Source organism: Alosa pseudoharengus, unplaced genomic scaffold (assembly GCF_046254945.1).
Source record: "Alosa pseudoharengus isolate Yale_2024_CS ecotype anadromous, Long Island Sound unplaced genomic scaffold, YU_APseudo_1.1 YU_APseudo_1.1_scf_14, whole genome shotgun sequence".
Lineage (NCBI taxonomy): Eukaryota > Metazoa > Chordata > Actinopteri > Clupeiformes > Clupeidae > Alosa > Alosa pseudoharengus.
The window spans coordinates 6,126,747-6,143,599 of record NW_027468609.1 but is presented as its reverse complement, the minus strand read 5'-3'; the positions used below and the strand labels follow the sequence as shown (position 1 = coordinate 6,143,599).

Below are 16,853 nucleotides of genomic sequence, written 5' to 3'. Positions count from 1 at the left end.
CTGCACACACGCACACATACTGCACACACACTCACAAACACACATGCACACACGCGCGCACACACACACACACACACACACACCTCACCTTCACTTTATCGTATCCTGTCAACCGCCTGGATTGTCTCATGGGCATGGCTGCTGTATTGATGTAAAACTAATGAATGGAATTATCTGGTCTAGAGCATGAGGCTGAGACAGAAGCATAGAATTAGTGGAACTTTTTGAGCAGTTTTGTCACCAGTTTTAAGCTGGCCCATTGATTAGTCTGTGTGAGCTCCCTGACCTGGGAACAGCCACGTCTGACGGCGCTGTTGATGAAGGTGAGGAGTTTAAGGGCCTGTGGTTTTAGTTAATGAGGGTGAGATATGCTGACACTCAGGGGTGACTGTTTCTCTCTTGGGTGTTAAAGTGACAGGGTCAATGATGTCAATTAGTCAATGATGCTATAAATGGATTTACAGTAAGTGTTGGTTACATTTGTCCCAGTTGATAGGCTTTGGAAGGAGACTCGTAGCTTACGTCCTGTTAAAGGACTGTGTGTGTGTGTGTGTGTGTGTGTGTGTGTGTGTGTGTGTATGTGTGTGCGTACATGCGTGTGTATGCAAGCGTATCTGTGTGAAAATGCATCTTCCTCTTTCATTTCATCAGGGTCTTTGATCTGCTTTGATCTGAGCTACAAAAAGACCCTTACATGGGAGTGTGTGTGTGTGCATTTGTCTGTGTGTGTATGTGTGCATGTTGTAGCCATTTTGTAGCTACTTTAGGCAGCATTCCCTGTCATAATCCATATAGACTGCATCATCAGCTAGCTGACCTTGAGGTCCTGCAGGCCCCTTACTTCCCTATCAGTTGTCTGGAGAGGTGAGGGCAGATGGAGCCCCTGCAGTCAGACAGAGAGAATGGCCCATTTACTACCAGCCCTCTTAATCAGCAGGAGCGCTTCAGCAGATAACAAATCAGAAGAGATCAGAAGTTCATTACTGTGCGTGCGTACGTGCGTGTGTGTGTGTCTGTCCATGTATGTAGGATGAACAGAGAATTGTCTGAAGGATATCCGCACCGCACCACACAGCACTTCCTCATACACTCTGAGCCACACTGGTCAATTCTAACTGTGTTGTCCGCCGGATGTTTAAAGCCCAGTATGATATGAATCTACACACACACACACACACACACACACACACACACACACACACACACACACACACACACACATATATATACATACACACACACACACACACACACACACACACACACACACACACACACATATATACATACACACATTTCATTGTCCTCTCTTCTACTGTCCTCTTTGTCTGTTTCTACTCTTCTCCTCTCCTCCCCCTCCGCTCCTCATCCATCTCTTCTCCTCTCCTCCCCCTCCGCTCCTCATCCATCTCTTCTCCTGACCCCCCTCTTCCTTGCTCCATTCCCTCTGTTTTCTTTTCCTTTCTCTGACCCCCCCCCCCCCCCCCTCTCTCTCCTATCTCCTCTGTGGCCCCATAACCCTGAGGTCATTATGGCGCTCTAAAAGCAAGCGCTCCTGTATTAATGGGGGGGATTTCGGACCCTCATCCCTACACGCTGGAGGGCAGTAGAACGGGGTGGGGTGGGGAGTAGGGGGGTCATGAAGCTCTAATGATCCCAATCCCTCTCTTTGTTCCGGGGTCCTGGGGGACCCGACGGGGTCCGTGTGCGGAAGAGCCCCAGCGGAGCGGTCTGACAGGCCACCGGCCCTGTGGAAACATGGGCCTTTGATCCTGGGCCATCAAAGAGACATGATGAGGGGGCCACATACACCCTCTCTCTCACACACACACACACACACACACACAACCCACAACCCCCAAAACATACACATTACACACACACTATACACATGTATGTGCACACAAACACATATGCTTACACACAGCATACACACACGCGCACACACACACACACACACACACACACACACACATACATGCGCACACATAACCCCCAAAACATACACAATACACACACCATACATATGTATGTGCTTATACACAGCATACACACACACACACACACACACACACACACACACACGAGTCTGATTAGGTCCTACTGGCTCTCTAGAGTCCCAGCACTGCTTAGAAAATACTTGGCTCTGATGGTGTGGAGGCTCTGTTGGCCTCCTGGGTATTTCACACAGGCCAGGTACCTGACCAACCATGCGTGGCTGTCACTCAAGATTGTAGCAATCAGGCAGGCAGGCAGGCAGGCAGTACGGTGGAGGAGGGTGTGGGGGCGGGGGGACCTGGGGGAGGAGAAAGAAGAGGAGAGGTTTCTGTATCCTTTTCATGCCTTGTCGTTGTTGCTGTGTTTTGAATTGCTTACCTGAAGCAGGGCTTGTCTGTCTGCCTGTTAAAGAGATTGAGGCCTCCGGAGCAGTTCCGTGCATAAATGGAAGCCCAATCAAATGACAAATGAGTTGGCCCGGGGTTTGAAATGAGCCGAACCAACACAGGGGATGCACTTGACCCAGGGGAGGCTTTCCAAGATTGCCTCCCCGCCCCCAGAAATGTTTGAGAGTCACTACAAATCAAACTATCAAACATAGACTACCGACTTTAAATAGAAATTCTATTGTTTATACTGAACATGAGAACATTTTTACCCAGTTTATTTCTCCAGTTTTCTTTATCTAATCTCATTCACAAAACATACTATATAGCCTTTGGCTGGCACAGTTCTCTTGCTCATACTCCTCTCTAAGAACTTAGTTATGACTACTGTCTTTTTTCTCACAGCACACACCATGTGTGGTTTAGTTCAACAGCTTTGAAAAACATTAAGTCCAAATACATTACGCTGAGTGCGTTATTCCTCTGCGATCCAAAATAATTCACTGCAAATTTATATGAGCATGAAAATAAGCAGCTTACGAGCCACAGGCCTCTGATCTCATGAACGAGCATTTGGAGTCTGGAAGAGAGCACTGTTGGTTGGAGGAGAGGACCGAAATAGAGAAAAGAAAGAGCAAAATGAGAGAAAGAGAACAAGGACATGGGGTGAAGGAGAGAGAGTGGGCGTGGGAGCGAGAGAGTTCTGCTGATATCTTTTGGCTATAGGCAAACACTGTTTGGGAACATGCTTTCGGGAAGATAATTTTTTTGTTTTCGCTCCCACGATGCACGTCTGCAGTCTTGAGACCAGGTATCCACTTGAGTTCCCATCAGCCTCTCTGCTTCTGGCACACTTCCTGATGTGGATCCCAGACATGCACTGGCATACAGTAACACTCTTGCACATGCGCACGCGCGCACTCACTCACTCACTCACTCACTCACTCACTCACACACACACACACACACACACACACACACACACACACAAACACACACACTCAAGCATAGAGTAGATAGAGACCTGTGCAGTGACAGACCAGGCCACTTTTGTGCAGCCGGTAGAAACAGCCGGGGAGTCGCTCGTTCAGGAAGCAACGTGTCTCTTGGCTGCTGAGACAGAATGAGAGTCTCTCTGCTCATGCAAATCCAGCTGTCAGTGGAGGCAAAGCATGCTGAACGCTTCCTGATCGACAACTCTCTCTGTGTGTCATGGCTGTTCAACTCTCTCTGTGTGTGTCACGGTTGTTCAACTCTCTCTGTGTGTCATGGCTGTTCAACTCTCTGTGTGTGTCACGGCTGTTCAACTCTCTCTGTGTGTGTCACGGCTGTGCTCACGTCAGCCCGCCCCGGGGCTCTCCTCCACCTCGCCTTCTGTTCTTTCCCTTCACCCACTAGCCTGTTCGGCACGCTCGACACGTGTGACGACAGCAAGGAGCCCATGTGAGCCATGATGCACAGCAAGGAGCCCATGTGAGCCATGATGCACAGCAAGGAGCCCATGTGAGCCACCATGCACAGCAAGGAGCCCATGTGAGCCATGATGCACAGCAAGGAGCCCATGTGAGCCATGATGCACAGCAAGGAGCCCATGTGAGCCATGATGCACAGCAAGGAGCCCATGTGAGCCATAATGCACAGCAAAGAGCCCATGTGAGCCATGATGCACAGCAAGGAGCCTGTGTGAGCCACGATGCACAGCAAGGAGCCCATGTGAGCCATAATGCACAGCAAAGAGCCCATGTGAGCCATGATGCACAGCAAGGAGCCTGTGTGAGCCACGATGCACAGCAAGGAGCCCATGTGAGCCACCATACACAGCAAGGAGCCCATGTGAGCCATGATGCACAGCAAGGAGCCCATGTGAGCCATGATGCACAGCAAGGAGCCCATGTGAGCCATGATGCACAGCAAGGAGCCCATGTGAGCCATGATGCACAGCAAGGAGCCCATGTGAGCCATGATGCACAGCAAGGAGCCCATGTGAGCCATAATGCACAGCAAGGAGCCCATGTGAGCCATGATGCACAGCAAGGAGCCCGTGTGAGCCACCATGCACAGCAAGGAGCCCATGTGAGCCACGATGCACAGGAAAAAGAGCCCGGTTCTCAAGTTGCTCTCTTCCTTTCACCATACACATGTCGTCTACGCTCACTGCCTCGCTTTTGAGTTTTGACACCGCGCGCACGCGTGCCCGCCTACCCGCCTGCTCCCCACTCCACCACAGCTGCTCATCAGCATGTGAATTGTGGGATTGTCAGGAGGGCGGGGAGGGGGGTTGGAGGCGGTGGTGGTGGTGGGGCCTCTGAGCTCCTCCGTCTCATCCTGCGCCAGCCGCTCAATTATCACCTAAATAATCACGGCCCCCTCTCCTCCAGTGCCGCGGCAGAACACATAATGAATCACAGACACGCTCCGCTTCATTCACTAGAACACACACCAGCCACATCACACACAGCCGTCCTCTTCAAGCTTTTTATGCTGAGCTGGCCTGGCCCTCTTATCCAGGCCGACCCGGACCTGCATTCAGGAGGCCCGCTTTGTGTCCAGGTGCATCTTCTGTGGTTGTGTTTTACGTGTGTGTGTGTGTGTGTGTGTGTGTGTGTGTGTCTTTAATTGCTTAGCCTAATTTCCTCCCCAGCTTGATTCGCCCCGATTATAATGTGCCCAAGAGATGGAACGCTGATCTAGATTCTAGATCTTCACCCAGCTTCTTTTTTTAGGTCAAAATGGAAGGTTTGTGTGCATGAAGAACGCATAAAGGTCTTGATACAGCCAGGATTTGATTTCTATTCAACTCCCACCATTAATCCACGTACCACAAAGACTCTAATCAAACCCACTGCCAATCGTAACTACATCTTCAGATGTTTAATCGTCTGTGCACATGTTTTATATCTCTATCCGGTTGCAATATGTTTCAGAATTGACTGTGGAGCATCTTTGATGTTCCGTTATGCAATGCCATTGTTGCTCCACCAGTGTAATGTTTTATCAGGCTCTAATCAGGAGAGCATGTGTTCAGTCTGTTCCACCGCCCACTCACTCTCCCCACATTCCTTCCTGCTGCTCTGATCACCCAAGCCACAAAGCACTTGTTAGCACTTGCAGTTCTCTATGCAGTCTGGCATTTGCCTGTGTGTGTGTGTGTTCTGTGTATGTGTGCGTGTGTGTGTGTGTGTGTACTGTGTATGTGTGTGTGTGTGTGTGCGTGTGTGCGTGTGTGTGTGTGTTTGTATGGTTTTTCCCCCATTAACTGCTTTGTCCCTCCCCTTCTGCCGGCCTACACTGTTTGTTTTCATTACTTCACAAGAGAGCTGCCCCCTGTTCAGTCCCCCCCCCTCTCTCCTCCCCTCTGGCCTGTACTCACTGGGCTAGCGTTCCGTCAATCAGACCTCACCAGTGTTTACACACACACACACACACACACACCACTTCCCTCTCTCTCTCGCTCACACACACACACACACACACACTCACTCACACAGTCTCTCTCACTCTCTTTCCTCTCAGGCATCTGCGTCAACTGCCAGGGCAACACCAAAGGCCCCGCCTGTGAGGAATGCAAGTATAATTTCTACCGGACGCCCGGCTCGCCGCTCACAGACCTCTGCACTCCCTGCCCCTGCTCCAGCGTCACCTCCACAGGCAGCTGTCACCTCGGTGAGTCTTGTCCCCCACCTCCTCCTGTAAACCTTTGAGCCAGTTACCTCCAGTCTTTAGCTTAGCCTAGCCTAGCTTAGCCTAGCCTAGCCTTGGTGGAAAGACCACAGTTCTCTCTCTCTCTCTCTCTCTCTCTCAGCTCTCCCAGCCTGGGAACTAGGTTAACTTCCACCACCACCACCCCACCACCCCTCCCCCTCTCTGCCTCTGTCAGCTCCCCCTGGTCCCTCTACTCCGTGCCAGGGTCTGGTCTGGAGGCAGAGAGCCCCTTTGCTCAGTGTGTGGGAGTGACGTGTCGGCTTTTTACGTAACGCTCGCTGGGTCTCTGGCTTTGCCCGCTCGCCACCCTGCGTCCTCCACTCTGGGAATCCAGTGGCTGAGGAGAGCTGCTGTGTGTTTTTCTTTTAGTGGGGATAAAGTGGTGGTGTGAGGTAGGGGGAGCTAGTCAGAAGTTTGCAGACGGCACTTTTGAGGTTTGTTATTATTATTTCAGTGTGTGTGTCTGTGTGTGTGTATAGGCTATGCTTGCAGATGTTTCAGTGTGTGTGTCTGTGTGTGAGTGAAAACGAAAGAAGGAAGGAATAAAAAGGGATTCTACTTCTCTTTTTCTCCTCTCTGTCTGTGTCTTTCTTTCTTCATCTGTCTGTGTGGGTGGACCTGTCAACCCTCTCTTTTGGAACATTTTGGTCCTCTTGGTTTTGGCTATAGGAAAAATCAATAGTTGTTTTTCTTTTTCTGGGGTTTGGCCTGTGCCTTGTGTTCTGTCCCTGTCTTGTTGACCGTCTCTCCATTTCTCTCCCTCTATCTCTCCCTCTGTCTCTCCCTCTATCTCTCCCTCTATCTCTCTCGCTTCTGGGTGTGTCTGCTGACGCCAGCATTTCTATGGTCATGTGGTAGCACTGATAACACACTCATTGACAGGTGGAAAGTCTGCGGGTGAACGTGTGTGTGTGTGTGTGTGGGGGGGGGGGGTCAGCATGTACGCTCAATGTACGTCCAAGTTACGTCTAATCATGCATCATCTTTGCAAGTTGCAACACTTTAAAACACCAAACCTACCTGAACTTGTGCACTCATGTTACACGAAGCCCCAGCGGAACTCTGTTTGTCTTTCCCTTGGCTAACCTTTCAGAAAGTGCAATAGTCTGCCCGTCAGAAAGGGCTCTGCGTATGAGGTAATATTGTTCCTGCGTGTTTGCATTGGCCCGGTCAGACCCTGTTATGGTAACAGAGCACACTGTAGTCCGGAGGCGAGGCAGCCCAGATCCTGAGAGCTCATGACAGACGAAAGCGACGACTCCCTGGCCGTGCCTCATAGCTGTCCAGGCCCTCTCAAATAGCTACTCCTTTGCTGCTTAGAGTTTTTGTGAAATCTTTGCATCAGGTGTGCGATGATAAGGTCAGATTTACTCTTTTACCATCAGTGTAATTATGGGGGTTTATTTTTGATGATTCCAGTAATACTCATCTTGATTTGAATTTTGATTTCCCCTGACTGTTTTTAATAAGTTGGGTTTTATGTGTAGATGAAGTCAGTGAGAGTGTATGTGTGTGTGTGTGTGTGTATGTGAGAAAGTGAGAGAAATGAATGAGGACTGTCTGTAAGTGAGAGCAGATTAGAGTGTAGCACTCTGGTAGCAGACGGAAAAGCTCACATTTCTGTCTTAATTTGCTTGTGTGTGTGTGTGTGCGTGCGTGCGTGCGTGCGTGCGTGCGTGCGTGCGTGCGTGTGCGTGCGTGTGGGTGGATAAGAGGGTGAGGAGTGAGGATGTCATGCAATTAATTAGATTGTACGGTGGAAGACAGTTTATCTGTGCCATGTTTTTCATCTTTTTTTTCCCTTCATTTTATATGGTCTGTGAGCTCACAGTCATTTAGATTCATTCGGCGTAAAATCTCATCAAGCCCTCCCAGTCCCTGGGGAATCACTCTGTATCTTGAAGTGTTGTGAAACTTTTTTTTTTTTTTTTTTTAAATCTTCCGCACTCTCATTTTAATGAACCTGAAGAGGAGTCCATGCTCAGAGGCTCTTTAAAGTAAAGGGGTCTACTTCTGACCTTGATGTGTTTGGCATCTCAGCTGAGTCCTCGTTCTCTGCCATGTAAGTCATGTAGGACTGAGTGAATTCCCTTCTCCAGGTAACACTCAGGGAAGGTGGGGCCATAGGGTGAGTCCCTAGAGAAGCGGTCTATACAGTATGTCTGGGACTGTGAAATATGTCTGTAATCTTTTAGAGTGAAGGTCAACCATCTCTCCTCTGATGGACTCCTCAAAGAGATGTGATGTGACCAAGATTGGAGGAAAGGTGGGAGAGCAGGTGAGAGAGAGGGGGGGGGATGAAGAATGACAGAGGGAGAGAAGGAGGGAAAGGGAGGGGAGAGAAGTGAGAGGAGGTTGGGGAGAGATAGAGAGAAGGGGGGAAAGAAAGTGAGAAAATTAGATGAAGAAGGACAGATGGAGAGAAAGGGAGGGAAAGAGGGAAGAGAGAGAGTTTGGGCGAGCGCTTTTGGAGGGCTCTGGTAGTGTTGGAGGTGATGGAGTGGAGCTACAGGAGCTGGCTGGGAGTGCGGAATCACACAGCTTAATTGAGCTTCAGTCTCACTCGGGTACACCTGTCTGTCCGTCGCTAGAGGTGTGATGAGGTCTTTATAAACCCTCTCTATCACACGCACACACACACACACACACACACACATTCTCACACACGCGCACATACACACACACGCACATACACACACTGCTGTTCATCAAAATGACTGACATTTTTCACATTATTTTAATTCTCTTATCTGTTTTTCTTTTGTTTAGATTTCTTCACTGGTTTCTTCTTTCTCTCATTTCCTTTTTTTTGTTCTGTCTTTTTCTTTATTTTGCTTTCCCCTCGTAAGTCATCACTCCATATTGTCCATTTCTTCTCTCTTTCCCTGTTTCAACACAGCTGTCGGATTTACAGCGTGAGCAGTGACTGACAGCCAGAATTCACCATGACAATGAGGACGGGTGCAAGCGAGCATGGTTGCTGTGGCAACCGTTGGGAGAGGGGATCACGCTGGTTGCTGTGTGTAGTGCTAATATGGTGTGTGTGTGTGACAAGGGGGGGGGGGGGGACACACCCGGCAGCACCTACATGTACTGTGGCACTGCCACTGATTGGGTTCAGACTGACAGGCCTCAGAACTCAGCAGATGGATGGTGAGAGTCAAGCAGACATTTGTGTGTGTGTGTGTGTGTGTGTGTGTGTGTGTGTGTGTGTGTGTGTGTGTGTGTGTGTGTGTGTGTGTGTGTGTGTGTGTGTGTGTGTGTGTGTGTGTGTGTGTGTGTGTGTGTGTGTGTGTGTGTGTGTGTGTGTGTGTGTGTGTGTATCTGTGCTGATGTAAGTGTGCATAGGCATGTGTATCTACTGTATATGTATGTGTTAGTCTTGTCTGTGTGGATGTGTTTGTACACAAGTGTGTGTGTACTTGTGTATAGGGTAGTTATGCTGCATTTAGTTGCATTTGACTCAGGGCAAAGTCACTTTGATACTGTCCCCACTCAGTGACGTGACTTGTGCCTAAGCCCTGTGTGAGCCGGAGAGGACTTCACGTCTGAATAAAGTCTGAGTCAGTTGTGCCCTCGGCTGGGCTCGGCCGGCCCCCTCTTTGGGATTATGTTATGATAAACAGGCAACTCGACAGGACGCTCTGACCCCATTAGTTATGAGCGATTGTGTTGGGGTTGTTTTTGCAGAATCCTGGCTGCACTCAACTCTGTCTGTCTCCTCTTCTCTCTTTCAGGGTGGCTTGTTTGTCCTAGGTCTCCTCTCTTTATAGTGTTCTCCCTCTCTGCCACCCTCCCTCTCTCTCTCTCCCTCTCCTTCTCCCTCTCTCTGTCTGTTTCTCTCCTTCCATTTCTCTCTGACTAGCTATTTTAGAAAGAGTTCTCTTTATCTCACTTCTGTGAGTCATTAGTGGGGGGGGGGGGGGGGGGGGCTCTCCCTAAGTTAATGTGTGGGGGAAGCAGAAGTGTGTGTGTGCGTGTGTGCGTGCGTGCGTGCGTGCGTGTGGAGGGGAGGGAAGGGGAGGGTGCTTGTTACTCATATCAAGGCTGGCTGCGCTCCCAGATTCTGGTCCAGGTGGGGTTGCTGGTTTACCCCCTCCGCTCGTCCGTAATGAGTGTGACAACCACATAGCGGCCTCCCCCTTTTTAGAACCCCGGCCCCTCCTCCCCAGTGCCCACTTCCTCCGCAGTCTCGCTCGAGTGCCTCCTTTGGCACGGGATCGCGCACAATCTCCTCCTGACAACCCTCTGCCACTCCAGTGGCTCTGGCTCTTGTTGTGGCTTGACGGCGGCTAGATAAGCGTGCTCTTCTCATGGGTGCTGGATGGGGGGAGGGTCGTCTACCATCTTCAGCCCCACAGACAGTGCGCGGTGGTGGGGGGGGGGGGGGGGCGGATGTGCGGAGAGAGAGACGGTGGCGAGACACCTGCTCCTGAGGGGTATTGACGGGCGCTAGAGGCGAGCACTCAGCAGTGCCAGTCCGAACTGCAGTCACCTAGTGGGTGGGCACTCAGGCTGGGAACAGCCAATGGCACAGCGTGAGGGACAATCCAATAAAGCACTCAAAGAGAGGCGCTCTGTGCCTCATAGAGAGCACTGCTGATGGGTTGAGAACAGTGGGTTGTAGAATTCTTTATAGCATCATGGCGTGTCAGTAAGTGAAAGTGCGGAGGAAGAATGTTGTGTAGAGGGAGAACAGTCAGTCAGAATGTTGTGTAGAGGGAGAACAGTCAGTCAGAATGGTGTGTAGAGGGAGAACAGTCAGTCAGAATGTTGTGTAGAGGGAGAACAGTCAGTCAGAATGAAAGGAAGCTGTAAGGAGAGATGAGAGGTCAGACTTCAACTGTATATTCATACAGCTTCAGAGCATCATCATCCTTTCGTGTTGTTTGTGTGTGTCTGTGTGTGTCTGTGTGTGTGTGTGTGATGCTCATTTGTGGTGTCATGAATCAGTGTGATGCAGCGCTGTGTCTGGCTGGGGATGGACAGGGTGTTGCATCTCTGATGCAAAGCTGCGAACGCCCTCACAGCTAAAGCACATTAATTAAAAGCGACTGGACCGTGACATCAGGAACCCCATCAGCCATTGGCTGTCCTGCCCCCAAAATCCTGCCCCCCTCTCACTTCACCAGCTACCCCCACTCATTACCCCCCCACACACACACACACACACACACACACACACACACACACACACACACACACACACACAAATACACACAAACCATCCCCTTACTCTGTTGACACACGCAAACATGATGAGCACGCAACAAGGATCCCACAAGTGTTAAATTAATTCCTCGTTTCTCATCAACACCTCGGCTCCCACTAGCTCCCCTGTCCCCGCGGTGGCTATGGCAGTCCCGGGATGGGGTGGGTGGGGGGGGGGGGATTGGGGCACAGGGGGGACACTGTCAGGCCCCTCGGGGGAGAGGCTGAGAGAGCAGTGGAGGTAAGAGGCCCCATCAGTTACCCAGCGCTGCCACCGCACCACCGCATATGCATGCCTCTCAGGCGCCCCATTAGCATAGCATTCCTCCACCTCATCAAACAGCCATCATCTATCTAACACGCCTGACACAGGACACCAAGGTTCTAGAGACACACAACAGTCAGGTTCGGGCACATTTAGTTTTTTTGCTCTAAAAAAAACAAAAACAAAATAGTTTCTGTCTAACTTTTCTCCAAGACTCATGAGGTCATGAATTCCAATGTCTAGGTACACCATGCTGAGGTAATCATTACAAGTCTCACGCTGTAATCTTGGGAGAACAAGCCCAGATAATGGTATGCCTTCATTAGTCATTAGTCTGCACACTGCTGCTGTAAGTGTCTTCAGAGAGACACTCAAGCTAAATAAATCACTAAATGTGAATGTTAAACGGTGTCTCCCTGCACACCATATGGTGAGTAGTCTCTGACAGGACTCCCACAATACACCTGAATACCTGACCTGATGTGTGCGAGGCTTGTGTCAGGTCAGTCTCACAGTATCCAAATAAGAAGTGAACTCTCTGCCCTATCGTATCGTATAGCATAGCAGCGCCCAGGCTGTGACACTAGCTCTATCCATATTTTACTTGTCAAATAAGCCTATAGTCTGTCTTGCTCTGGTGTAAAGGTTACACACGCCGATATGGCATGACCCTGACATGGAGAGGCACGTCTCAGTAGTCCAGTAGGCCAGGATCCTTTCAGCTCTATTCAAGTCCTACCAGAGGGGCCTTTTGTCAGGCCTAGAGATAAAGAAACATATTATTCAGCGCCGACTGATCATCCAGATACAGAACTATCTTCATAGTTTAATACATCTCTTGTGCTCTGTGTAGGAAATCATTTAATTCAATGTCAGCTTGAAACCCGGAGAGATTTCTTTTTCTCTTTTTTTGTCCCCTCTGCACTCTTCTCAGCTCTTTTGAGATTCTTTTTTGAATAGTCTTGCAGGGAGAGTAATTGTCTGGATTCAGGTTTATCTGGCTGGTTAAACCGGGGTGAGCTTGTGTGATGGCTTTATCGTGGGGGTCATTGAGACCAGGTGGTGGTGGTGGCGGCGGCAGCCATAGCTCTCTATCTCCAGACTGTTTGCACAGGGGACAGAATGTGGGTCACACATATTAAATCCCCTTCCTCAAGCCCCGCCTCAACCCTTAATGAGAGCCCATCATTCATAAAGAGCCTGGCAGGCAAACGACAAGCACTTACAGGCCAGACGGCAGCTCTGTGCGTGTGTGTGCGTGTGCGTGTGTGTGTTGAGGAATATTACTGTATCTGTGTCCCCATACTAATGGGTGTCTTGGGGGGGGGGGGGGGGGGGGGGTACACACCAGACAGACCCAGGGTATCTTTTTACCCCTTCTCTCTCACTCACTCTCTCTCTCACACACACAAACACACACACACACACACACACACACACACACACACACACACACACACACACACACACACACACACACACACGTTTGCCTTCCCACACTCCTTCATCCTCACACCACAGCCTATCTGCATCATCTTTGAATATGAAAACCAGCTCTTTGTTTGTTTGTTTGTTTGTTTGTTTTAGGCCCGCGGCGTCATCAGGCTCTTCAGTGTCATGCTTTAATGGCTAATGTATTTACCATCTGAGACGACAGACAGGCGCGCAGGCTATCCCAGTGGCAATCCCATAGATTGTGAACACTCAGCGGGGTTGCCGCTAATGTTGCTAATGTTAGACACAAGCGGCTCATTAGGATAGACGGTCTGTACATTAGCACACTGCTGCTGCAGGACCGTCTCACGCATTAGTCAGGAGCCCATGAATGCTGCCGCCGCTGATGCTGTTGTTGTCATATCACATACGAGATGAATTAAGTAGGTTGTGTGAGGGAGATTTAATGCCCCCCCATCTCCAACTCTAAGAAGTAGGCGTCTTTATTGTGATTTTTTTTCGGCTCATTGTCTTTCGGGCCCATTGTCCTGACAGTTGCGTGTTGCACAAGAACAAAAGCTGACCCGTGAGCGGCCTGCCGCACGATTGATTGCATCGTCAGAAAATGACATCTGTCACGGGTGAGCGGCGTATTCACACTGGCCTCATGTTGGGGGAGAGAGAGTGTTTGGCAGAGGAAGTGAGGACAGGCTTTCTTTCTGACGTGGCGTCATTGAACTTAGTACCATTAGCCAATTAGCCAAAAAAATTTTGAAAGGGTGCTGGAAGACTGGACTATGCAAAGTAAGAGACCCTTTTTTTGTGGCCCAACAGTAGCCAGTCAGTTGGTCATGTCCATAAGACTCAGGGCTCTGTCCATTGTTTGTGTGTGGTCCTTTGAAGGCTCTGTTCTCCCAGAGCTCTGTTCACCCTCCCCCTCCCCCATCCAACTGTAACTCCATTGTTATGTTCAAGTCATGTCCCAGTTCTTTGGCACAAACTTATTTTTTCAGCACCTCAGTTGTGTCCTTCATGTTCTGTATGACCTAATAGTCTCACATGCGTTTACTTGAATCGATATTAGACAAATATATGATATGATATATGCATACAGTAGAGTAGACGGACGTGCCTGTGTAAAATGTGTTTGCTTGTGCTGCTGTTTCACCTAGACATTCAGGTATCTACTTGTTGTAATGACAAAGTAAATAGAACCGTAGGGTTTAGCCTACTAAGTGAAAGCAGTGGCTATGAGCTCGCCTGAAGCACCTGAACTTTAACCTGTCCTCACATTGCCAACCCCCCCCCCCACCCCCACCCCAACACACAGACACAGACACACACACACGCACACACACTCAAAAAACAGCTCACGGGCTGTCTGAACTCGCTCTGGAATCCTTCGAATTCCGATCAAGCCAATATGAGCTGGTGGAGCAGAGGTGTGAGAGGTCACCAGGGTCAAAGGTTCATGGCCCTGAGTGGAGGCTGGCTGTGGTGACAGAGGAACACTGATTTAGGTGGAGTTCAGTCAGAGAAAGAGAAATCTTTGTGAGATGAGTATCTCTCTCTCTCTGTCTCTCTCTTACCCAGAAACACACATGCGCGCACACACACACGTACAGTTGGAACTCTGAGTAATATGGAGAAGATATGTTTGAGGATCCAGAGGAAGAAACATAATGATCTTAAATCACCTAAATTTAGAGCATTCTCAGTAAGTGCCTGGATGGCTGACAATATAGTAAAACCTCCAAAGCATTTACACAAGCATCACCGTTTAAAGGATAGAATTTTGCCTAACTCAGTTACAGATATAACAACCATTCAAGCTATATAAAAATAGTCCTATAGTTTCAGCGATTCAACCAATCACAATCAAGGACCGGAACTATCAGTTTTAGAATTAAAACCGATAGTTCCGGTCCTTGATTGTGATTGGCTGAATCGTGTTTGATGCCTTTGTAAAATGCAGCATAAACATACACCTTGACCGCATTTGCTACCACAACTTATAAGTTGGGAGTAGCTGAGTCTCGACGTTGCTGGGCAACCATTCTAATAGAGGAAATATATTTATTGGCGGAAGAATGATTATCTATGAATAAATCGTTACATTTCTCGTTGCTGTGTCTTTATTTTATGAAATCTTGTCAGATATGTAGTAACCGTTTTAGAAAAGCAATAAGCCACTCGAGTCCGTAGGTTACACTGATTTTACAACAGCTTGTGCATCATGCCTATAACAATGCCCCATAACTGCTATAAAATCAGTGTAACCTACGGCCTCTCGGGGCTTATTGCTTAAATATAACATCCTTTACCACTATCTCATGTTTATGAGCTACAGCTCTGGGTGAGGTCATTTGAAACATTTCATGTAAACAGTATGGAAACTGGCCACATTCCAACTGTTGTTATTGGAAGCCGCTGTGAGATCATATGTGGCTCATTTGCTTGAAACTCTTTCCTGGCACACTTTTTTGCCGTGTCGCATGTCCCATGTGATGTCATCAGACAAGAAGGTGAGAACTGCCAAATCATCAAACAGGAACAAGTGCATTCTTTCTCCATGTGTGTGGTTGTGCTAGTGTTTCCACCATTCACCCACAGATAGACAGTTCCGCAAAGCGAGTGAGTCATCAGATTTCCTTGAAGAGAAGGAAGTGCAGAGAGCGACAGGTGACAGCAGGTGTAGCAGGAGCATGTGGAGTGGTGCTGAGAGAGAAAGAGAGCTCTTCTTTTATCTGTTATGGCTGCAGCGCCAACTATGTCATTGTGAAGTGTCCTCAGGCAACATTTCATAAAGGCACGCATACACACACACATTGTCATGTTTTTGGATATGCCTGTGTTTGTGCAGGGCAACTGAGGTCTCTATCTGTGTGTGTGTGTGTGTGTGTGTGTGTGTGTGTGTGTGTGTGTGTGTGTGTGTGTGTGTTGTAAGTGTCCTGTAAATCTATAGTCTATCAAATCAAGTCTATAGCTGTGTATCTGTAGCTGTATTGTATTATTGTTCCGTTTCTTAGAAGCTTTATCTGCCGTTGTCATTGTGTGTATGTGTACACGCTTGTGTGTTTGTATGGGTGAGTCGGGGAGGTACGTGTGTGGGCATACAATACAGAAACTGGACAAGCCGCTCCCACAGGTGTATCATGGGAAGATGGCAATGTTCCCACCTGCCTTTTTGAGTTGATGATTTACCAGGACTTCCTGGCGATTTGATTTTGAGATAAGCAGTAAATAGGCGTCAACATTGTCTTTGCCTCCAGCTGTCCTCTGGAACTGTGAACCTAACAACGGAATATCAACACCAACAGCAACGTTACTCGGCAACACTTTCATTCAGTCAGCCAGGCATCCTGTAACTGGCTGCACTAAAATTCTGTGGGGAGGTGAAGCCCATGAAACCAGCTGCTTTACTGAATGCTTTAGGGTCCTAGAGAGTGGAATTTGTTTTTTCAGATAGAAGGGCCAAGGCAGCCGTCTGAGTGAAGCCCAGTCCCTGCCCAGTCTCTCCTCTCCTCCTGCGGTCAACTTTGTCATGATGGTCATTATCCACACTCTTACCTGGGAAAAGTGTGTGTGGAGGATCTGTTCACACACACACTTTGTTTTGCTTTGATATATGCGTTTCATATTTAGCTGGCAGTGAAAGTGTGTGTGTGTGTGTGTGTGTGTGCGCACGCGCTTACTCGTGGCGTGGCGTGTGTGTGTGTGTGTGTGTGTGTGTGTGCGTGCGTGTGTGTGTGTGTGTGCTCACTCGTGGCGTGGCGTGGCGTGTGTGTGTGTGTGCGCGCGCGCTCGTGGCGTGTGTGTGTGTGTTTGTGTGTGCGTGCGCGCGCGCTCACTCGTGG

At 49.1% G+C, this 16,853-nt stretch overlaps 1 protein-coding gene across 2 annotated transcripts in view; it reads left to right on the top strand.

Moving 5' to 3' along the window:
* LOC143122753 (multiple epidermal growth factor-like domains protein 9) overlaps window positions 1–16,853 on the top strand; it is a 70,512-nt gene that overhangs the window by 47,321 nt on the left and 6,338 nt on the right. Inside the window, exon 4 of one of the 2 annotated variants that reach the window (XM_076283605.1) lies at window positions 5,898–6,047. The exons of the other annotated variant lie outside the window; for it this stretch is intronic. Coding sequence (XP_076139720.1) covers window positions 5,898–6,047 — 150 coding nt within the window. The remainder of the gene's footprint in view (window positions 1–5,897; window positions 6,048–16,853) is intronic. 2 annotated transcript variants of the gene reach the window in all.